This window comes from Macaca thibetana, chromosome 14 (genome assembly GCF_024542745.1).
Source record: "Macaca thibetana thibetana isolate TM-01 chromosome 14, ASM2454274v1, whole genome shotgun sequence".
Lineage (NCBI taxonomy): Eukaryota > Metazoa > Chordata > Mammalia > Primates > Cercopithecidae > Macaca > Macaca thibetana.
The window spans coordinates 93019448-93043757 of NC_065591.1; the positions used below are offsets into that span (position 1 = coordinate 93019448).

The 24310-nt window shown below is 36.1% G+C and overlaps 1 protein-coding gene across 1 annotated transcript in view; it reads right to left on the reverse strand.

The window, feature by feature from the left end:
* Positions 1-24310, reverse strand: part of PGR (progesterone receptor) — a 99182-nt gene that overhangs the window by 15283 nt on the left and 59589 nt on the right. Inside the window, 3 exon segments of the mRNA XM_050755519.1 lie at positions 4847-4977; positions 6415-6559; positions 17505-17810. Of these exon segments, the coding sequence (XP_050611476.1) occupies positions 4847-4977; positions 6415-6559; positions 17505-17810 (582 nt within the window).

Consider the following 24310-nt stretch of genomic DNA (forward strand, 5'->3'; position numbering starts at 1 on the left):
GCCACTGTGCCCAGCCTTGGCCTAATTCCAATATTGTTGTATCTCAGGGAACAGGGAGGAAAATTACAATTTCTTAAACCTATATTTATCCCATGCACCCCAATCAAAACTTGGTTTCCATTTCCCCTAGAAAAAAAAGGCCAGAGATACAAACTTATGAAAAACAAACACGTTCATTCTTTGGTTTTTGAGTTTTCAGGACCTTGTACATAAAGGGGACTGTGAAGAGTAATTCTGGCAATTCAGTATATCTATGCAAATTTTTGTCAATTGAAAACTCCAGTATGTACATCTATAGGTATATCTAGAACCTCTTTTTTTAAAAAAATTGTATATATTTAAGGAATATCTGTGCAGTTTTGTTACGTGAATATATTGCATAGTGATATCTGGGCTTTTGGTATAACAATCACCCAATAATGCACATTGTATCCATTAGGTAATGTCTCACCCCCGTCCTACCTTTCCAGCCTTCCAAGTCACCACTGTCAATTATTCCACACTCTATGCCCATGTACATGCATTATTTAGCTCCCACTTATAAGTGAGAACATGTGGTATCTGACTTTGTCTCTGAATTGTTTCACTTAAGATAATGACTTCCTGTTCCATCCATGTTGCTGCAAAAGACACACTTTCATTCTTTTTGATGTCTGAATAATATTCCATTGTGTGTGTGTCTGTGTGTATGTATATGTGCGAATACATCACATTTTCTTTATCCTATTATCTGTTGATACACACTTGGATTGATTCCCTATCTTTGCTATCATGAATAGTGCTGCAATAAACGAGTGCAAGTATCTTTCTGATATAATGATTTCTTTTCCTTTGGGTAGACATCCAGTGGTGGGACTGCTAGATAGAATGGTAGTTATATTTATAGTTTGAGAAATCTCCATATGGTCTTCCATAGAGGCTGTACTAATTTTCTGGAGCTACTTCAAAGAGCAGTCATTTCAAACCTTCACAACTCTCTTTAAGGTTACCAACCAATCCCTATATTTCCCTCAGCTGTAAACATGAATGTAAATTTATTTTTTCTCAATTTGTTCATGGCAAATCCCTTTACTAAGATTTTAGTGTAAATTTTTTTTTTTTTTTTTTTTTTTGAGACAGGGCCTTAATCACCCAGGCAGGAGTACAGTGGCGCAATCATGGCTCACCGCAGCCTTGACTTCCTAGGTTGAGGTGATCCTCCCACCTCAGCTTCCCGGCTACCTGGGACTATAGACACCTGCCACTACGCCTGGCTAAATTTTTGTATTTTTTTTTTTAGAGATGGGGTTTTGCAAGTTGCCTAGGCTGGTCTCAAACTCCTGGGCTTAAGCTATCTGCCTGGCTTGGCCTCTCAAAGTGTGATTAGAAATGTGACCCACTACATCTGGCCTTTAGTGTAATTTTGGTGAGAACAATGGTAAAAATGTTTGTTCAACCTACTGTCTATTCCTGGAGATTTATATTTTCATTTTTAATGGCAAATGAGAGGTTTAAGTTCATAACTACCAAATCATCAAAGTTTTACTTTGCCAATCTTCTTGCATTTATAAAAGGTATTTTCTACTTGAGATTGAAGATTATTTCTATTTCTTCTAGTTTGTTTTTTAATTATTTGAGTGTTTACATTTAACTCAATTATCTGTTATTCAAGGATATAATTTGAGCTATATATCCAAACTTTTTTTTTTCCAAATATAAAACTATTTTTCTTAACATTTATTTGTTTCATACTCATTGATTTGTGGTTTCCACTATACTATTTATGTTCTAATATATACTTGTCTGATTTGCCCAAAAGTTCAGTATATCTCTTCTCCCATGCTGTATTAATTATAGTAGCTTTCTAATTCCATGCATGTTTTTATAATGCTTATCTATTTAGTTTTAAAAATAGATTTTCAATAGGTTTGTCAAATTCACCCTCTTCTCCCAAAATCTCATTAGAATCTTGATTAGAATCTGTGGAAAGCATAAGTACTATTCATTAAATAGTTTCTTTTTCTTTCTTTTTGTGAAGTGGCAAGTGGCTAAAAATCTTACTCTCTATGGCATGTGAGTGGAAGTTGTACGAATCTCACTTGCTTTTCTTACCACTGCTCTAGTGATCGCCTAAGTTTCTAAGTGACAACAATGAGCAGTGCCTCCCTGTTGATTAATTCCATTGTTGTTTAATCCCCCAGCATAATGTTGCCTATCCATAAACAGAGAATTATGTTAAGGATATAAGCCAATTTGGAAAATCTAGGACTCTGTGGCATAAGGGCTATAGGATTCATTCCTTCATGCAAAGAAGGGCAGGAGCTAATTACGGTGTTATTAAATGTATTCCAGTGGACTCTCTGGGCCGGTTCCACGTGAATATTCTTTCTCCACTTGATGCTCTGTCACCAAATTAGGCTTGAAATTCCTCGTCCAAATAGGGTTCCCAAGAGAGTTATGTATTGATCCTTGTCTTTGCATAGATTCCATGAGGAAGCCTTCATTTTAGGGTTTAGCTTCCCTGCCCTTCCCTCCTGATCTGCACCCCCCAGCCATTTGAGATTTGTGTCTTAGAAAGAAGTCCCTGTAATGATGTTGCTGAGAAAGACCTTAGGCTCACCCTCGGCCTGAGGTCTTAGCTCCCTGTGGTTCTCACACAAATCACAATGAATCAAGGAAGCATCGGTTTGTACATTTGAGGGCTGATCCTGCCTATGCAAGGGTCAAAGCAGTTGCTTTTTCTTTCTTTTTAAACTTCCCACCCAGACCCTTGGGGATCCACTGAGGCAGAGGTAAGTATGTTCCTTGGATATAAGAAAAAGTGGAACGGATATTTGCCTGTCCTTCTGGCGATCAACACAATGCTTTATAAAACATCATTTCCTCTTTCTTCTGGGCCTATAGCTAGGCTGTATTTCCCAGCCTTTCCTGCAGCTTAAGTGCCTTGGAATGTGGGTGAAAGTGATGTATGATAGTTCCAGATCTAGCCTTCAAAACCTCTCTCACTCAGTGCTCATTGCTAGTCACGTCCAATAGAGGTTTGCAAGCCACCAGGAAAGGGTGGAGCCACTGGCTAGAAGGAGCCTGGGCGTTTCTTGCTAACTCACTGGACTGTGTCTGTGATAAAGAAACCACTATTATATTAAGATGCTAACCTTTATAGTTACCTGTTTTAACAATTTATCTTGACATCACAAAAATAATTCTAAACAAAATTATGTATTTTATATAGCAAATACTTTGGGGATGGGGTGAGAGTGGTGGTAGAAAAGAGTATGGTTTGTGCTTATCCAATATTAATTGCAGTCGTGTATCACTGAATGATGGGTATATATTCTGAGAAATGTGTCCTTACACAATTTCATCATTGCGTGATTGTCACAGAGTGTACTCACACAAACCTAGATGGTATAGACTACTATACACCTAGGCCTTATACCTAGGCTATGAACCTGTACAGCATATGACTACTGAATACTGTAGGCAACTGTAACAGAGTGATAAGTGCTTGTGTATCTAAACACAGAAGGGGCATAGTAAAAATCCAATATAAAAGATAAAAATGGGACACTTGCATAGGGGACTTAACATGAATGGAGCTTGCAGGACTGGAAGTTGCTCTGCGTGAGTCAGTGAGTGAGTGGTGAGAGAATGTGAAGGCCTAGGACATTACTATACACTACGATAGACTTTATAAACACTGTGCACTTAGGCTATACTACATTTATAAAAATATTTTTATTTCTTTTATAATAAATTAGCTTTACCTTACTATAACTTTTTTACTTTATAAACTCTAGTTTTTTAACTTTTTGACTCTTGTAATAACATTTAGTTAAAAACAAAAACACATGGTACAGTTCTCTTTCTTTCTTTCTTGTTTTAGAGACAAGTTCTCACATGTTGCTTCGGCTGGACTTGAACTCCTGGGCTCAAGTGATCCTCCCAAGTAGCGGGGACTACAGGTACATGCCACCGTGCCTAGCTTTCTTTCTCTATATCTTTATTCTATAAGGTTTATCTACTTCTAAATATTTTTTTTTTGCTTAAACTTTTTTGTTAAAAACGAATACCCAAAACACACATTAGCCTAGGCCTACACAGAGTGGGAATCATCAATATCACTGTCATCCACCCCCACATCTTATCTCACTGGAAGGTCTTCAGGGGCAGTAACACACATGGAGCTGTCATCTCCTAGGATGACGATGTCTTTTCTGGAATCCCTTCTGACAGACCTACCTGAGGCTGTTTTGCAGTCAATTTAAAAAAGTAGAAGTAGTGACTCTCAATAGAAAACTATAGTATAGTAAATACATAAACCAGTACGAGTTGTTTATTATCACTACCAAGTACTATGTACGGTACATAATTGTATGTGCTATACTTTATATGACTGGCAGCACAGTAGGTTTGTTTACATCAGTATCACCACGAACGTGTGATTAGTGCATTATGCTATGATGTTATGATGGCTATAACGGGACTAGGTGATGGTAATTTTTCAACTCCATTATAATCTTAGGGAACCATTGTATATGTGTTCCATTGGTGACCAAAATACTGTTATGTGGCACATGACTGTAGTTTACATTACTGAAATAGGTGAATATGAAAGAGTAATTAAATCATTTTATCTAAAATAAAAAGAAATTGATAAGGCTATTTTAGTATTATATGGTAGGTAAAAGACTAAAAAAATCGAGTAATTGTATTAATGTCTATAACAATATATTGGGTATTTCTTCTTTATACTTATAAGCCAAAATGTCTACCTCATATATAACTATATAATCATATTGTTTGCAACTTTTCTAATGAATTAAGAAACTAAATATCTTGCATTAAGTTACTTGAACTCACTCACTTGTATTAAGAAGTAACAATACTTTCATACAGAGGAACTCTTCTTGGCTAACTTGAAGCTTGACAAACTCCTGTGGGATCTGCCACATGGTAAGGCATAATGAATAGAATGATGATTCTTTCATCCGCTGTCTTGCACCACACACAACACACAAAAGAAAAAGCAACAGGAAAAAAAAAAAAGTGTCTCAGCCAGTTTAGGTAATTTATCAGGGAATATGATTTTGGTAATTACCTTACATATTATTGAGTATGACTACACTTTTAATAAACAAACCCAATATTTGGAATTTTAAACATCTTCTGAACTTTTTACAATACTGAATTTTTGAGGTTAAGAAATCTTAAAATTAGAAAATTATATGAAATACACAGTGACCAAGATTAACATTGTTTCTCATTTTTATTATTACATTTTAAATACCTAAACCAAGAAAACAGAGCAGGGGTGTAGGAGTTGAGAATGTGGAGCTGAAGATTGCTCAGAAATGTTTTATTTACTTACAATTTATTTTCTATGAAAACATAATTATATAATTTTGTGTGCAATTAAACAGGAGAAGTCAGTTCACAGAGCTTACCATATTTTGAACTTTTCTAGGGAAACATACAATGATACAGAAAAGACTAAAAGAGGACATTGGCAAGCATTAATGAATGGACAAAGTTAAACACAAGTGCTGAAGGCTGAGAAAATTTAATTAAGGCATTTTCTCAACCATGTGTTGTTTTATAATGTCCACATTAGTCAAATGAAGCTAGCAAAAATAATGAAAAGAAAACTAGATTTTGACTCAAAAGAGAGAATGAATCTCACTGTCATTCAAATTATTTGGCAGATTATATAATTCTTCTGAGAGTCAATTTTCTGAACTGTACAGTGAAGAATGCTGATTTCTTAATTATCTCAAGGAATTGTTGGATAAAATATAATGAAACATGAAAATTATCTAAAAACTGTAAAGACTTATAAAAATCTCAGCTATTTGGGATTTAAACATAAACTGGTCTTACTTTGTAAAACCACTGCTTTCAGTGTGAGTTATATACTTCTAAGTCAGCATTCACCATTAGAACAATATAAACATTACCATGAAAAGATGCTTATTCAGTTAAAGGTTATATGTAGAAAATCAATTGAAATTATTTAAATATAAAGCAAATTAAAATATTTATCTTTCAACTTTTAAAATAAATTGCCAGTCTAATTTGTCATGTACGAAGAAAGAGGTTTTTACTTTTTGAATGTAAGTCAATAACAAAAATATTTCTCATTTATTTTATGATTGTCATTAGTACCAAGCTATAAAATTTTAAATTGATAAATGAAACATTTAAGTTTATCTTTAAATATATTACTTGATACATTCTTGGTGTGTAAGAAATTTGGATTTGATACAACTATATTTTGAAACGAGAAAAAAGCTCCAAATATCAAATTACCATAAAATGACATTAATATCATCATATCAAGAACACTAAATATGTGATCATCTATTGAAATACAACTTTCAAAATTATCCTATATGTACACTTATAATAACAAAAACAACAAAAGTTACTACTTACTCATTCAGTATTAGATCAGGTGCAAAATACAGCATCTGCCCACTGACGTGTTTGTAGGATCTCCATCCTAAACCAAACACCATTAAGCTCATCCAAGAATACTGAATGAGAGTTATCTGGTCATCAATATGTAAGTTTCGAAAACCTACAAAACAAATTTAAAAATACAGTGACCATAAAAATGACTGGATTATATTAAAAATGTTGAAAATACATATAAATCTGAAAATAGGTATAAGTAGGGTAATGTTTTCAATCTCAACATATTTTACAGTGAAAATCAGAAAACATTAATAAATAATACAGCCTAAAATATCAGCAACTTTGGAAGTCACTTAAAATCAGTCACTATGATTTAGCATTTCTGGGATTTTGCTAAGTGAATCCATTATCCATCCCTCATTCATGCAACACACATTTAATGAGAACCATTCGTGTGCCAGGCACTGTATAAAAATGAAGATGAGTAAGACTCAATCCTAGCCTCAAAAGAAGATCACAACTCAACAGGAGAAACAAGCTCATGAGTGCTGGGGTAGAGAAGGTTACAAGGGAGTGCATCAGTCAATCTGGAGGGAAGTCAGGAAAAAATTACCAGAAAAAAAGAGAAATAATGCCTGAATGGAATATAATCAGTTTGTTAAATCTCAGTTCTTTGGGATTTAAACATAAATTGGTCTTACTTTGTAAAACTACTGCTTTCAGTTGTGTTATATCTAATTTTCTTTTAACAACCCTTAACTACGTCTTGGGTAGATTCCACAGTCATTAGGTCACTTGTGTTCTCTGAAACTTAATGCAGTCTTGTTTTAAACTTCCATGTGGCTTAAGAGATTTAGAATCTGTGTGTGTGTGTGTATTGGGGGGTGTGGTGTGAATGCTTTGGTCTTTCATCCTCTTTTAGGCTGTTCCATGGTGTTGGTGGCAGAAGGATGGCAAGGAAAGGGCAAATGAATCTTGACTTAATCATCACAAGTCTCTTCATGTCTTCCCAATTCTCAAGGGAGGATCACCAACTCAACAGTGAGTAACTTAAACGTGGGAGAAACAAAGATGTGTTTGGAGATGTAGGCTGGGTCAGATCATTCAAGGTCTTGCATATCTACTAAGGAGCAATGGGAGTGACATAGCCTTGCAATGTAGATAGATCCTTTTTAGCTATGTGGTAGGTGGATTCAAGGGAATAAGCCTAGAGTTAGGGAGGACAGCTGAGAGATACTGTCAAAGCCCAGGTGAGAGATGATAAAAGCCTGAAGTAAGTCAACACATCGGAATTAAGAGGAGAGAGTGCATCAGAAAAATATTTAAAGGGAAAAATCAAAGACATTTGTCAACTGATTGCAGGTAGATGGGAAGAAGAAGGAATCAAATACATCTTTCAGTATTTTTCTTGAACGGTAGATGATGATAACAGAATTGCTGAGATAAAATAAAGGAGAAGAAACTTGCTAGGGAGAAAATAGTTTTGGATAGGATTCAGGGGTCAACATCCTGATATCAGCTGCATGTATGAATTAGAAGTATGAGGAGATATCTGGGCTAAAAATATTAATATATACTTGAAAGTTATTTATATCTCAGTGTAGCTGAAACAATGAAAATGGATAATTTTTAAAATTAAAAGTATAGAGACAATGTTTTGCTGAGAACATCAACCACTTTCTATAGTTATTTTAAAAACATATATTTTCTCTAAAAATCCACGACGTTCTTACAAATAATCTGTTTCAAAAGTAAAACCGAAGCAAAACTTAATTCATTAGCTATCAAGAGCAAACGAAAGTTATTTCCTGACAATGTTAATCATGTCAAGGTAGGTAGCAAAAAAGAAGGCTCTTCTCTTCATACACTTCAGATCGTCCCATCTTCATGTGAATAGTAGAAAAATTGCTCTTCTCTTCTTAGAATTCCTTAGCCTCAATAAGACCAAAAACTCAAATGTATATTAATAATAAGAGATGCCATAGTGAGCATTTACCTTTTACTGAGAAGGGATGCTCTTCAGTGTCTAACTAAACATTTTTTCTCCTTCCCACCTTTCCTTGCTCCCCTTCTCCCTCATTTCTTCCCTCACTCCCTTCCTCCCCTCCCTCCTTTCTTCCCTCCCTCCTTTCTTCCTTCCCTCTCTCCCTCCCTTCCTTCTTTTCCTCTCCTCCTCCCTCACTGCTCTCTAAAACCTTCCTCCTTTCCTTCCCAACTTTCTTCCTCCCCTCCTTCTTTCTCTGTGTGGACAGAGTTCCCCACTGGTTGTAGTTTTGTGAGAGCAAGTGCCCTACCTTCCTACTTTCCCACTGAGAAAGCTCGGTAAAGCTTCTCCTTCTCTGGGCTTGGGGCATAGGTTTGGCCCATGGAACATACTTTAACAGGCATTTGAATCAGAAAATACTAAAGCAAAGACAAATATATGACTATTTATTCTTGATGGTGGTGGTGTCCAGATAATGAAAACCAATGGGAGGATTTGTGATGCTTGCTTTTTAGCCCTTCAGATGTGCCTTGGCTTCTGTCCATATTCTAAGCTTGTCCTCTAGCTTCTATTCAGTGAACCCCTGGTGTCCTTTCAGTAAATTATTTTTTTCTTTTTCTTTTGTTTTTAAAAGGGGTTTTTGTTGTTGCTTGTGTGTTTTATAATTAACATAGTTGATTTTTATTACTGGCATCCAAGAATCCTGGTTTACTCAGGTGCAGAAAGACTAAATAACCAGCCAAACATTTTTTTGGCTTGCAATTTTTATAATTTTTAAAATTTGTGTATGACTTAAATGTGTCTTCAAGTATAGGTCTACATAATAACTTTGAAATAAAATTATAAAGCTCAACACAGTAAATGTAATACATAAATGCTGCTTGTAAGTCAAATATTTAACAGACTACAAAAATGGGTAATTTTGTGATAAAATTTAGAATCATTTGACAAGAGATCAATGAACTGTCTTAATGTTTGAAGAGGATGCCTTTCTAAAGGGAGGCACATATAAACGTCCCTATTGCTGATCTGTCTTCACAAGTTGGAAGGAATTCAGGACAGAAGACCCAAGTTCCAGTCCTGGCTCTACCACTCACTAACAGCCACTTTGGAAACATCACTTATTATCATTGAATCTAAATTTCCTCATGAGTAAAATCACAATGACAATGATAACTAACTCAGTGGGTTGCTATGAGACAAATGGGATAATTATGCACATTGTAGAACACTATGGAGATATTTATTATTAGTCTATCAATGCAACAGAATTGTTCATTGGAGTAATACTGTATGAAATCCACCAGTCAGTCTAATGGGAAGTCTCTGATACTAAAACACAATGGCAGTAAAAAAATGTTAGGAGGCATTTTATACATTATAGAACCTTTAAGAACTAAAGTATAAATGTTAATAGTAGAGAAAAAATTTTAAAGATAAATTATGTGTGTGTTCTGGAATATATATTTTCCAGAATATATATTTTATGTTGTTATATATAACAAATTATATATTTCACATAATACAAAAAATGGGCTGGGCACGGTGGCTCATGCCTGTAATCCCAGCACTTTGGGAGGCCAAGGTGGGCAGATCACGAGGTCAAGAGATTGAGACCATCCTGGTCAACATGGTAAAACCCTGTCTCTACTAAAAATACAAAAATTAGCTGGACGTGGTGGCACACTCCTGTAGTCTCAGCTACTCGGGAAGCTGAGGCAGGAGAATGGCTTGAACCTGGGAGGCTGAGGTTGCAGTGAGCTGAGATCGCGCCACTGCACTCCAGCCTGGTGACAGAGCAAGATTCCATCTCAAAAAAAAAAAAAAAAAAAAAAAAAAAAAAAAAAAGGCTCACAGAAAGTTACTTAGTTTTAATTAATCAGATGTATCAAAACATTAACCGAGAGTTCACAATAATCTCCACAAATACATTTATTATTCTCTATATCTTTCTCGGTGAACTTTATAACTTTCTAAAAAAAGTATAATATTTAAATATTTGACTTAACTATGCTATAATTTTTCACTTCAGGCATTTGTTTTATGTTAACCTTTGAATAGTTTCAAACATTTAAACATTTTAGAAAATTATATAACAATTAAATTGTTCTTTATCCAAAAACACATCCTGTCCACATTTACATGTTCACATTCACTTTATCCTACTCCTACTTTTTGTTTTTGTCTTTTTGCTTTTTTCTTTGTTTTCACATTCTGGGACTAGAAATCCAGGCTTACTTTTATTTTATTACAACATTAAAGGCAAATCTTATTATAATAACTTTAAATTTATAAAATTACCAATATTTATATCAGAAACTATATTTCTGTTTGACAGAATGGAATAGAACTCAGAAAATAACCTTTATTTACTCCACCTTTTACAGTGCTTATCTATGATAAATGTACAATGTTAAATTGACTTGAACATGCCTAGTATAGAAATGCTTTTTTTTTCCTTATTAACTGTAATGTCATTCATTACTTTATGCTGAAACAAAGACGGGAACACTGAGATCAAATTCCCAATGATGATAATGATCAGGCAAACTTAGTACATTTGAGATGACCAAAATGAAAAACCTTCACATAGAGAAGTGATGGATTATCACTAATTGTATTTAACAAATGTTAAAAAAAAATACTCTTTTCCTTTTAAGTGACTTGACCTGATAATTTCTGACAAAAGCCCTGTTACAGTTGTCCAATTTTAGCTTAAAGAATTAACAGAAAGTATATAGTAAAGAGATGGCCGGGGCTGGGTGTGGTGGTTCATGCCCATAGTCCCAGTGCTATGGGAGGTGAGGCAGGAGAGTCACTTGAGGCCAGGAGTTGGAGACCAGCCAAGACCCAGTCTCTACAAACCAATTAATAAAAGCCTGTCCAGGTGTAGTGGTGCACACCTGTAGTGCTGGGGAGGCTGACGTTACTGGGGAGGCTGAAGCAAGAGGATGGCTTGAGCCTAGGAGTTCTAAGCTGCGGTGAGCTATAATCATGCCACTGCACTCCAGCCTGGGTGAGAGTGAGAGCCTATCTCAAGAAGAAAAAAAAGACAGCCTGTATGACATACTAAGTTCCCCAATCTTACTCGCAGAGTTTTGATAAAATATGTAGGTTTTGGTTTTGTAAAAAATGTCATGTAATTGAAACAGATAATCTACAACAACAATGGCAGAGCATTAAATATCTCAGCACCTTCTGACACAAAGCATCAACTTTCATTTCAACAAGTATCAATGTTGAGAAGCACAAAGAAGCTTCAATACTACAAGTATAACCACCAACGTATGTTTGATGATTTATTCTGAATAAGAACTTAATGTCTAACAACTTAAGGTAGTAAAATTCTTTGCATATCAATTCTGTAAATTAAATTTCTATAAATGTTCTTTAAGCACCTATTTGGGAGGAAGCATTATACTTGCAATTAGGATCAAGATTAGAAAGATGCTGTTTCTGCCTTTAACACTATAGGCTTGTGAGACAGATAGAAAAGTAGAACACAATTGTAACTCAGAGTCATAGTGTTAGGGTTGACAAGCACAAAGGAGACAAGGGAGGGTACAGGGTTTCCTCACCCAGTCTAGGAAGGCTCAGAGAAATCTTCCCAGAGGAAGTGACAAGTAATGCAAATCCTGAAAGACAGTTTACAGGTCAGTCAAAGGAAGATGTGGGAAAAGAGATGGGCTGCCAGGTAGGAAAAATAATATGGGCAAGAGAAGGAGGCTAGAATTTGATCAAACAGCATTTAGGGAACTAGATCTTAGAGTCGTGTGAAGAGGAATGATGAGAGATAACACTGCAAATTCAGGAGCCAGATCACAGAAAGCCCTTGCATATTGAGGCTATGGAGTTTGGATGCTATTTGGAAAAAGAAATGGAAAATATGATTGATTATAATTGTTTTAGAAAAATGATTCTAGGGGGTAGAATAGAGGATCATTTGGGGACCATGTGAAATTGATGGTAATAGAATCAGTCAGGAGGCTGCGACATGAATCCAAGTAAAAAAAGATAAGGACCAAACTAAGGGAAGTCGCAACAGAAGTAGCATGTATAATGCATCATATATTTAATAAGTGGAGTTGATAGAATTTGACAATTTATTGGATAAGAGGTGAAGGAGAAAGTGAGTCAAGGATGATACCAAGAATTCTGGCTGAGGTGCCATTTCAAGATATTGAAAAAGGCCTTAGGTTTATGGGGTCATGTTGACTTGGAAATCATCTGGGTGGAGTTGTGTAATAAGCAGTTGAAAGTTCAGTAGTTTTGTAGAGGGTCTGACTAATACTATGTATTTAGGAGTCATCACAATATAGTGGTAGTTGAAGACAAGACTATGAATGAGCTTATGCAGACTGTGTAGAATGAGAAATGACTGGAAAAGATAGAACTCAGAAAACACAAATTTATAGTGTGGGTGGAAGAACAAATCCACACAGGAGTCAGGAAGTATACATAGGGAGAGAAACATATCTACCTAGAAGCGAAGTAACAAATGCCTAAGCAAGAGTTTTAGCAAGAAATAGTTACTTTGCCAATAGTCCCAGATGTAGGTGAAACACATTAAGGGCTGGAAATATTCATCTGATTTGACAAGTAAAAATTTTTGTTGCCATTGGCAATCATAATTTCAGTGGAATAGGATGTGAGAAAAATAATTTTTTAGTCTTTATCAACACATTTATCAAGGCCTTTACTCTCAGTATGCTACTCTCATTTCTCTCTCACCATTTTTTTCTGGACAGCAATAATTTAATTTACTCTTCTGATTCGGGAAGGAAGAGAAAAAAATCCTTTGTCAAGATGCAATGACTGTCACTGACTCAAAAGTTGTTTTGGCATGCTTCAAAAGCAGAAAAACGAGGCAAAATACTGTTCCAATATCCTGATACTAATAATTGCAAGTAGTCTGGTGAAATGACACAAATAAAGTATGTCCTAAAAAGTGCAAAGCTTAAAAATGTCAAAGCATTGACCTAAATGGAGTTTTCACTAAATTAACTGAAATATCAAGACAAAATTTGTGCAACAGAAATGTTTCCCTCATACCCCCTCTGTCACATCAATTTCACTGCAATGTATTGATGTACAGGATGAGGACAATTTAAAGGTGATACTGAATTGTGAATTAGTACTTTTAATTTAAACTCTAACATCTACAGTAATTTTTAAGACCATCCTTGATCAGCCTATAACTTACACCTCTAAGTTTACTTTCCATGATTCAGTTCAAAATAAATTTATTGTCAATGGTTTCTTAGCATTTGGGTGATTAAATTCCCTGAAGGCCAGTACTTACTGTAGCAGTGTCTGAGGGACCGTATGTACAAATGTGTTTTCTCAATCCGTAGCTACTAAAAGCTTTAATTCCTACCCTATGGGGAGACTGTATAAAATTTTTGATGTTACTAAGGGAACCCCACACTTGAAAAGGTTGAGAACCATTAATATGCTGGTTTAATGCATTATTCACCAAACCTATCTCATGCTTTTCTTATTTCAGCCACACTGTTCCTTCTATCTAGAATGCTTTCTCTTATCATGATTTATCAGTCTTGTTTCTCCTGCGAGATGCAGTTTAACTGACATTTTTGTCTCTGAAGTCTTCTTTAGTCCTTGAAGCCAAAAATGTTCTTCTGCCCCCCCCTCTTTCATTATATCTGTATCTTATATCACTTTCACATAACACTATAGTTATTTGGGTATCTTCTCTCTCCCATTGGATTGCATTCTCCTTAATAGACGGACTATGTCTTGTTCATTAAAAAATTCAAATATAGTTTTGCTCTTCATTTCAAATAAGCAAATATTGCTGACTGAAGCTACAGATAAAAGTCAATGTAAAATCATTCATTGGCAATGCATCCTAAGAAATGTTTTCTAAATGTGCTGACATAAGTTTAGAGCATCTTGCAAGTCTCTATTAAAGAAAATGGGGTGGGGCGCGGCGGGTCACGTTTGTAATTCCAGCACTTTGGGAGGCTGAGGCAGGCAGATCACTTGAGCCCAGGAGTTCAAGACCAGCCTGGGTAACACAGTTAAACCCAATTTCAACTAAAAATTTAAAAATTAGCCAAGCAAGGTGGAGCATGCCTGTAGTGTCTCAGCTACCAGCTAATCAAGTGGCTGAGGTGGTAGGATAATTTGAGCCCAAGAGGTCCGGGCTGCAATGAGCGAAGATCGTGCCACTGCGGTACAGCCTGGGCAACAGAGTGACACCCTGTTTCAAAAAAAAAAGAAAGAGAAAGGATATATTTGAAATATTTTTGAAGAAATATAAACTACCATTATTATAACAGATCCAAGATAATGGAAGAGTATAACAACACAGGAGAAATGAGAAAGCCCTGACCAGGCAATAAGAATTCTCAGGGCACTTGCAAATATATGCCTAGGTGTCTTCATAAATGCTGTCACCTTTGTTATGATGGTCATTCTGTATCAGATCTTAATGTGACTTCCCGAATACAGTTTCCTATTGTGAAAGAATGATCTGATCTGTTAATATATGTTCCTAGCAACATAAGTATTATATTTATATTGTGTGTGTGCATGCATGTGTGTGTGTGTGTGTGTGTGTGTCACTGTAAATAAGCAAGTTAGTTGGCATTCTGGCTTATTAGTGAGGCTCACTTAAAAGAGTCTGTCTTCCACAGACTTACATTGCACATGAGTGAATGAATGAAATAAATTTCTTTTACATGCAAAACTGATGACCAGATGCTAGGATGTGCTGCACCAAAATGCATTCACACCATGAGCCCAGCCTTGTGGCTTTTCTTTCTAAACCACTGTTTAATTATTAGATATTGCACACAGCAGGTACATAATAGACATTTATTGAGTGAATAAGTGAATAAAAACTGTAAGCTTATTTAAAGTCAATTGAAATCAGTTTTAAGTAGCTAATGATACTAAATTTATTTTTTTTTTTCTTTTTTTTTTGAGACGGAGTCTCACTCTGTCGCCCAGGCTGGAATGCAGTGGCCGGATCTGAGCTCACTGCAAGCTCCGCCTCCCGGATTCACGCCATTCTCCTGCCTCAGCCTCCGAGTAGCTGGGACTACAGGCGCCCACCACCTCGCCGGCTAGTTTTTTGTATTTTTTTAGTAGAGACGGGGTTTCACCGTGTTAGCCAGAATGGTCTCGATCTGCTGACCTCCTGATATGCCCGTCTCGGCCTCCCAAAGTGCTGGGATTACAGGCTTGAGCCTCCGCGCCCGGCCTAAATTATTTTCTATACGTGTATCCTTCCAAGTCCTTTCTCAGAGGTCAAATAGTCACTCTAGTTCACTGGCCATTTTCATAATTCATTCAGTAGTGCTATTCCCAAAATGCAAACCATGAAAATATGGTTTTAAAAGTCCACAGGCCACAAGACACTTTGATAATCTCAATGTTTCCCTGTTTGCAATTAATGGAAACAGTATAGGTAATACTAGTGTTGCCATTATTCTGATTTACTAAACAAAAATTACATTTTGCAGCATTAAAAAAGTTGCCACCAAATTCAATGTAAGAGTTTTCTCTCATTCCTTTTTGAGGCTGTGTGGGGGTCAAAAAATTCTGACAGATAACTGTTTCCAGTTAAAAAGGTCACTTAGCTTTTATCCAAAGTGAATAAGTCAGCTTTTCAAGTATAACTGGTTATTTTCTAACGTTGCCAGCTGATGTTAGAATCTTTTTAAACAGTAAAGTACCTCCAAAATTGCAAACAAAAGGCATATAAACTATATCAACAAAAATCAAAGAAATCATATTTTCCAAATAATAGAACAATGGAGAAAAATAAACACATGTTTAAACACTCATTTTTAAATAGAAAAAGTTCATCAATGCTATTGGGTTATATATTTTTATTTATTAAAGCTCTGTCAAGTTTGCTAACCACTACGTGATAAATCCTAAACATTCAGAATGTTCAAAAAAGTATTATCTGTTTAAGGCCTTTTAGTGAGACCGAAGTCAGTAAAAATCTGGGCATTTTGATTTTTCTGTAAAATTACCTCATCTCCACTAGAACACTGAATATCATTAACTTTTCTTAGTATGTATTTTTTTAAAAGATTCAACAAACAGGTATCTATTTTTTTTTCTGTTTCATGTAATTGAATTTTCAGTAACAATTCATCTATTGTATTTCAAACCTTTCAGGTAGAATAATAACTGAGAGTTATATTAAGGCAAATTGGGAAGAAATTCTTTTTCTAAAAGAGCCATTGAATTTACTTGGGGACTAAAAGGACATAATATGTTTAATTCTTGATCAGATATTAGAAAAATAATTTGGTCTATAGCAGTACAAGGGTATTACTGATGTGAAGAGAATGTAGTTTTTTTAAAAAGTTCTATTCCTAATTATTGGAGTAATGCCTTCACAAACAATTGCTATACATGTATTCTCCTGGCTCTGCAGTCTAAGATTTAACCAAATGAGAATTTCATCCTTGTTATTCTTTCAAGTACTTGGCTCCTACAGAGCTGTGGTGAGGGAGCAAAAATAGCTGATAAGTAAAGTGACTGAAATTCTTCTATGATGATATAATCCAAGTTCTCTCTGTTGCTGGGCGATATACTCCCTTTGTCTGGGTAAAATTAGAGGATTAGTGACTAGAGATTCTTTTCTCTGTATGCTATTTTTTTTTTAAAGTAATTTATGTTTAGGAATTTTGTTTTCTCCATTTACTTCTGATACCTTACTGTACTCTGAATACTATTTTGATTTGTTATATGACTTTATACATTGTTTTATTTTCAACCAAATAAGGTTGGTTGAATTAAGATTTAGAATAGATGGGGCATTTATAAAAAATGGTCAATTTATCATTTCTGAGCTACCGTAATATCTGTGGTTGAACACGTAAACCTAAGGTATTTCTTATTAGCATAAGTTTAATGTATGCAATTTCTGACTCATCAGTAAGACTCAATGTGTTCTCTATTTGTTTACATTTCTGCAACACATATTAGGGTCCCAAATATTTTGAACTGCTGAAACATATACTATCACACACTGTTTTATGTTGTAGATAATTTACTGCATAGAGTGTTTTAGCAATCTACTAATACAACAAACATAGTACATTTTTTATTACATGCTGTATATAAAAATTATTATTACCTGGCAACAATTTAGACCACTTGACTACTGAAAGAAGTTGCCTCTCGCCTAGTTGATTAAGACTTGTCAGCAAAGAACTGGAGGTGTCAGGTTTTGAGTTGTCATGTCCTGCATAGATCACATCTGGTTCAATGCTCACTAACAGGTTGATCAGTGGTGGAATCAACTGTATGTCTTGACCTGGTGAAAAAGTGAATCTCTGGCTTAGGGCTTGGCTTTCATTTGGAATGCCCACTGGCTGTGGGAGAGCAACAGCATCTAGTGCTCTCATAACTCTGACTTTATTGAACTTTTTAAATTTTCGACCTACAGAGAAGAAAAAAAAGGAGGTTCATGTAAATATATAGAAACTCCATATCCCAGTATAATATTATTTTTCCTAAATCTTAGAATCATCACATTATACATTTTAGCATCAATCGAATGAAATGAAATAGAATAAAATTAAAACATGTGACGCTTGATTAAAAAAAGTTTAGGCCTCAGACTTGGATTAAATAATTAATTACATCAACAATCACTGGGTGGGTGGGGTGTGGGTAATTATACCAGTATTCTGCAGGGGTTATGGAGCTGTGTAGGAGAAGATACGAAAAAAAAAGACAAACAGTTTTAGTAGAGACTAAACTCAGTATTGGTCCATATTCTGACAGAACAGTCTTCCAAAAGCTAATGCTACAGACTACATTAACTGAAACTTAGTCTATAGTGGTTGTTAAATCTTCTTTGGGGCTTTATTCTTTTAAGAATATGTTAAAAGAAAAGCATTTGTTTGCCAGCCACACAAAATCTTTTTATACAATTTCAGTGGGTTCATTGATATCTTAAAATCAATACAGCTATACTTTTATGAGATCTAAGACTCAAAATTAATAAACCTTTTTCTAAATTAATGAAAGAGGAAGTTTACACCCATGCTGGTCAGATCACATTTGTATTTCTGGATGATTTCTAGAGTTTCTACTTTGATGAATTCTCATATGTTAGGGGAAAAAGATGGATGGTGAGATGAATAGAATCTGCTTTATGAGAAATGATTGAAGGAGAAAAAGATGCTTATTTGGGCTGCTGGTAGTTCACAGATGCCTTGAGAAGACTTAGAGGAAGTTCTGGTGATGTGATATCAGGCTGGATTCAGCCCCACCTGCTTTGTGCCAGGCAAGGGCTACTTATCAGTGTGAAGTGGCTGTTTAGCCAAGGGAAGGCTGACACCTGCAATTATCTAAGCAGAGGTTGCAGTCTGCTGGCTCTAGCAGTCTGCTGGATCCAGCAGTCTGCTGGATCATGCCCACAGATATGTTTTGTTTGGCTCAGACAATGCTAACCAGAATTACGAGACCATCCGTGAATTACGAGACCATCGTGAATTACTTAGGTGGCAACAATCTGTTAAAGCTTAGTTGCAATGGTTGCCTTTGGATGGGGCATGGGTATTCCAGTTTGTCCAGTTCCCTCCACAAACTGGTGGTACGCCAATGGTCTCTTAAGTCTTGTCACTCTAGCCACTTATTTACCTGGTCTCTGTAAACATTTGTCTCTGAGATTTCTGAACTCAGGGTATTGTCATAAGGAAAAAGGATCATACTTGTTCTATAAAACCCCAAGGAATGGCCAGGTATGGTGGCTCATGCCTGTAATTCCAACACTTTAAGAGGCCGAGGTGGGCAGATTACCTGAGGTCAGAAGTTTGAGACCAGCCTGGCCAACATGGTGAAACCCCGCCTCTATTAAAAATACAAAAATTAGCTGGGTGTGGTGGTGGGCACCTGTAATCCCAGTTACTCCAGAGGCTGAGGCAGGAAAATCACTTGAACCCAGAAGGCAGAGGTTGCAGTGAGTCAAGATCATGCCATTGCACTCCAGCCTGGGTGACAAGGGAGAAACTCCATCTCAAAACAAATAAACAAAAAAACAAACAAAAAAAAGCCCCGACGGGTTGAGCTAGAACTTATAGGAGATGGGAAAACAAAACAATTGCCATGGTTAGAAACAAAGGGGATTCAAAATTATTTGCAGAGATCAAATGAGCTTTCTGGGGGAAGAAATGAGTCACAAAGGGAAGGGAAGGAACAGTTACAGAGTATAAGGAAGGGAAGGAACAGTTACAGAGTATATGGTATATGCCAGGAACTCTGTGTGTGTGTGTGTGTGTGTGTGTGTGTGTGTGTGTGTGTTGTGTCTAAGGGAAGAAAATGTTAAGAAGAGGGCTAAAGTTTTCCTGTCCTTGACTATAATCTTCAACAAAGGCATCACCTGTTTGTCATCTTTATTTTCTCCAGTGTCTTTTGGCAATACATGTCTGCTAAATGAATGAAAGAATACAGTACTGTCTTTTCCATCTTCCACTCTGAATATCTTGTCTTTATTATCTATTATTTATTAGTTGTCTCTCATTCCAGCTGATGGATGAGGTTTTAAGGGATTGAATCAGAAGCAGAGGTAATGATTTGGGGGAGGCTTAGGGGGAATATAGCCCCATTTGGAAAATATTTTCTTTGTGGCCAATCTACAGTATGGCTACCCCTGTACTCTGCCTTCCCTCCTGTTACAGTTCATATTCCTGACATTTCAGTACCAAATCTTAGTCCTTGTCACCCACTCAGGGACTTTTCTCTGAAATCATCTGCCCTCTTGTCTGCATCCTCTAATAGTCCCTCTCACACATCATCTATTCCGTGGAGAAACATCACTCTCTCCATTTCCTCTCCTCCAATTCTCCCTTGAACCTTCTCCAGTCAGGTCATTCCTCTCCTTATCCCAACCAAATTATTCTTGGCAAGGCCTTCAAAGATTTCCAAATGTCAAAAAACAATGGCCAATTCTCAGTCCTGGACTTAACCCGGGTAAGTACTTAACACACTGATCATTTCCGTCTTCTTTTAACGCTCTTATTCATTTGGCTTCCACATATTTCATTCTTGTAGTCACTCTTTCAGTCTCTCTGTCTAGCTGTTTTTCATCTTCTCAACTTCTAAATCTTTGAGTACCCTGAGCTCAGTCCTCAGACTTCTCTTAGATAACTATGCTCTCTTTCTAAGTGTCTGCACCTAGTTCTATGTCTCTAATATCATCTAGACATTAATGATTACCAAATTTGCAGTCCTAGTCCCAGCTTTTCCCAAAAACTCTAGACTCAACTATCCAGCTGTATTCTCAGCATCTCCACTTGTATTTCTTTCTTTCTTTTTTTGTTTTTTTGTTTTTTTGAGACGAAGTCTCACTCTGTGCCCAGGCTGGAGTGCAGTGGCGCGATCTCAGCTCACTGCAACCTCCGCCTCCCAGGTTCACACCATCCTCCTGCCTCAGCCTCCCGAGTAGCTGGGACTACAGGCGCCCGCCACCATGCCCGGCTAATTTTTTGTATTTTTAGTAGAGACGGGGTTTCACCGTATTAGCTAGGATGGTGTGGATCTCTTGACCTCATGATTCCCCCGTCTCGGCCTCTCCACTTGTATTTCTAACAGACCCCTCAAATTAATATGTCTAGAGCAGAACTTTGATGCATTGGCCCAAACATGCATCTTCCAGGTTTATAACTTCATCTACACCTGCTCTAGCCCCAAACTCTAGAGTCATTATTGATACCTCACTTATTTTCTCACCTCATATCTAATACATCAGCAAATCTGGTGGATAACGATGAAAATATAACCCAAATTCAAATCCCTGCTTCCACTGCTTGCACCATAATTTACATCCCCACAATCACAGTTGGACTACTGTAACATATGCTGGCTGGTTTCCCAGCTTTTGTTTTTTGTAGCCTATTTTCTATACAACTTTAAAGACTTAAATCAGACTATGTCATTCTTTGCTTGAATTTTCAGTGACTCCTGATCCTGCTTAGAATGAAGTTAAAATTCTTATCAAGCTCTACAAGGCCCAATTTACTCTTGCATAGTCTCTCTTCTGTTCTCCCTCATGCTCCCTTCATATTGATGCCCATCTTGCCCCTGAAGTGTGTTTCTGCCTTGGGGTCTTACACTGACAGTTTCCTCTGCCTGAAATGATTTTTTCCTTGGATATTTGCATGGCTTGCTTCCTCACCTAATTTATATTTCTGAATATCACCTTACCAGATAGCTTGTTCTTGTCTATCCTATAGATATTTATAACATATATATCCAGAATATACAAAGAATTTTTACAAATCAGAAAGAAAAGGCATAAACAGATATTACACAGAGGAAGAAAAATATAGACAACAAAACACAACGATATGACTGACCTCATTAGTAACCAAACAAATGCAAAGTAAGACCACAATGAGACATCATCTACCTAAAATGGCAAGGACACAGAATACAGGAACACACAAAACAATAAAGAGCTGCCATGGAGTGTAAACTACCACTTTAAAAACAATCTAGCATTATCTAGTAAAGCCCAACATGAGCGTGTATTACAATCAGAAATTTCATGCCCAGGTGTGCAGGTTACCTATAGAAACTCTCACACATGAACCACCAGAAGACATGTGCAATAATGTTCACAATTGAACTGTAGGTAAAGTACAGCAAATATCAAGTGGAAGCACATGTTAATACATGAGAATAAATAAATGGGAGATATTCATACAATGAAATCATACAGTATAGAAAAAAACCAGAATAATACAAATCAAAACAAAAAACACAAATATAATATTAGGCAGTAAGATCAAATTGCATAAATATACATACCATTTCTATGGAGTAGAAAAAATATCTCAAAACTAAAAATCTATTGGTGAGAAATACATAGATATTAAAAAATACTATAGAATAATATAAGAAAATGACCAATTCCAAATTAAAGATATAGAGGTTTCTGTAGAAAGGGAAAGAGGAAAGTGATAAATATGCAATCAGTTTCAAGTGTAGTGAAATATTTATATTTTCCTAAGCCAACTGAGTCCAGAGGTGGATATTAATCATATTGTTTCTATGTCATTTGCTTTATATGCATTTTTTGTATGACTAAAATATTTTATATTAAAAAGTACGGCTTATTCTTAGGATACAAAATCAATGTGCAAAAATCACAAGCATTCCTATACATCAATAACAGAGAAACAGAAAGCCAAATCATGAGTGAACTCCTATTCACAACTGCTGCAAAAAGAATTAAATGCCTAGGAATACAACTTAAAAGGGATGTGAAGGACCTCTTCAAGGAGAACTACAAACCACTGCTCAAGGAAATCAGAGAGGACACAAACAAATGGAAAAACTTTCCATATTCATAGATAGGAAGAATGTATATTGTGAAAATGGCCATAGTGACCAAAGTAATTTATAGATCTAATGCTACCTCCATCAAGATAATATTGACTTTCTTCACCAAATTCGAAAAAACTACTTTAAATTTCATATGGAACCAAAAAAGAGTCCCTACAGCCAAGACATCCTAAGTAAAAAGAACAAAGCTGGAGGCATCACGCTAACTGACTTCAAACTATACAAGTCTACAGTAACCAAAGCAGCATGGTACTGGTACCAAAACAGATATATAGACCAATGAAACACAACAGAGGCCTCAGAAGTAACGTCACAAATCTACAACCATCTGATCTTTGACAAACCTGACAAAAATAAGCAATGGGGAAAGGATGCCCTATTTAATAAATGGTGTTGGGGAAACTGGCTAGCCATATGCAGAAAACAAAGTAGACCCCTTCCCTATACCTGATACAAAAATTAACTCAAGATGAATTAAAGACTTAAACATATGACCTAAAATCATAAAAACCCTAGAAGAAAACCTAGACAATACCATGCAGGACATAAGCATGGGCAAAGACTTCATGACTAAAACAACAAAAGCAATGGCAACAAAAGCCAAAATTGACAAATTGGATCTAATTAAACTAAAGACCTTCTGCAGAGCAAAAGAAATTGTCATCAGAGTGAACAGGCAACCTACAGAATGGGAGAAAATTTTTGCAATTTATCCATATGACAAAGGGCTAATATCTAGAATCTAAAAGGAAATTAAACAAATTTACAAGAAAAAAAAACATCAAAAAGTGGGTGAAGGATATGAACAGACACTTCTCAAAAGAAGTATGTGGCCAATAAACATGAAAAAAAGCTCATCATCACTGGTCATGAGAGAAATGCAAATCAAAACCACAATAAGGTACCATCTCACACCAGTTAGAATGGTGACCATTAAAAAGTCAGGAAACAAAGATACTGGAGAGGATGTGAAGAAATAAGAAAGCTTTTACACTGTTGGTGGGAGTGTAAATTAGTTCAACCATTTTAGGAGAGAGTGTGGTGATTCCTCAAAGATCTAGAACCAGAAATACCATTTGACCCAGCAATCCCATTACTGGGTATATGCCCAAAGGATTATAAATCATTGTGCCATAAAGACACATGCACATGTATGTTTATTGCAGCACTATTCACAATAGCAAAGACTTGGAACCAACCCAAATCCCTATCAGTAAGAGACTGGATAAAGAAAATGTGGCACATATACACCATGGAATACTATGCAGCCATAAAAAGGAATGAGTTCATGTCTTTTGCAGGGACATGGATGTCATCATGTAAATTCTCAGTAAATTAACACAAGAACAGAAAACCAAACACTGCATGTTCTCACTCAGAAGTGGGAGTTGAACAATGAGAACACATGGACACAGGGAGGGGAATGTCACACATGAGGGCCTGTTGAGGGGTGGGGAGCTAGGGGAAAGATAGCATTAGAAGAAACATCTAATGTAAATGATGGGTTGTTAGGTGCAGCAAACCACCATGGTACATGTATACCTATGTAACCTGCACATTCTGCAAATGTATCCCAGAACTTAAAGT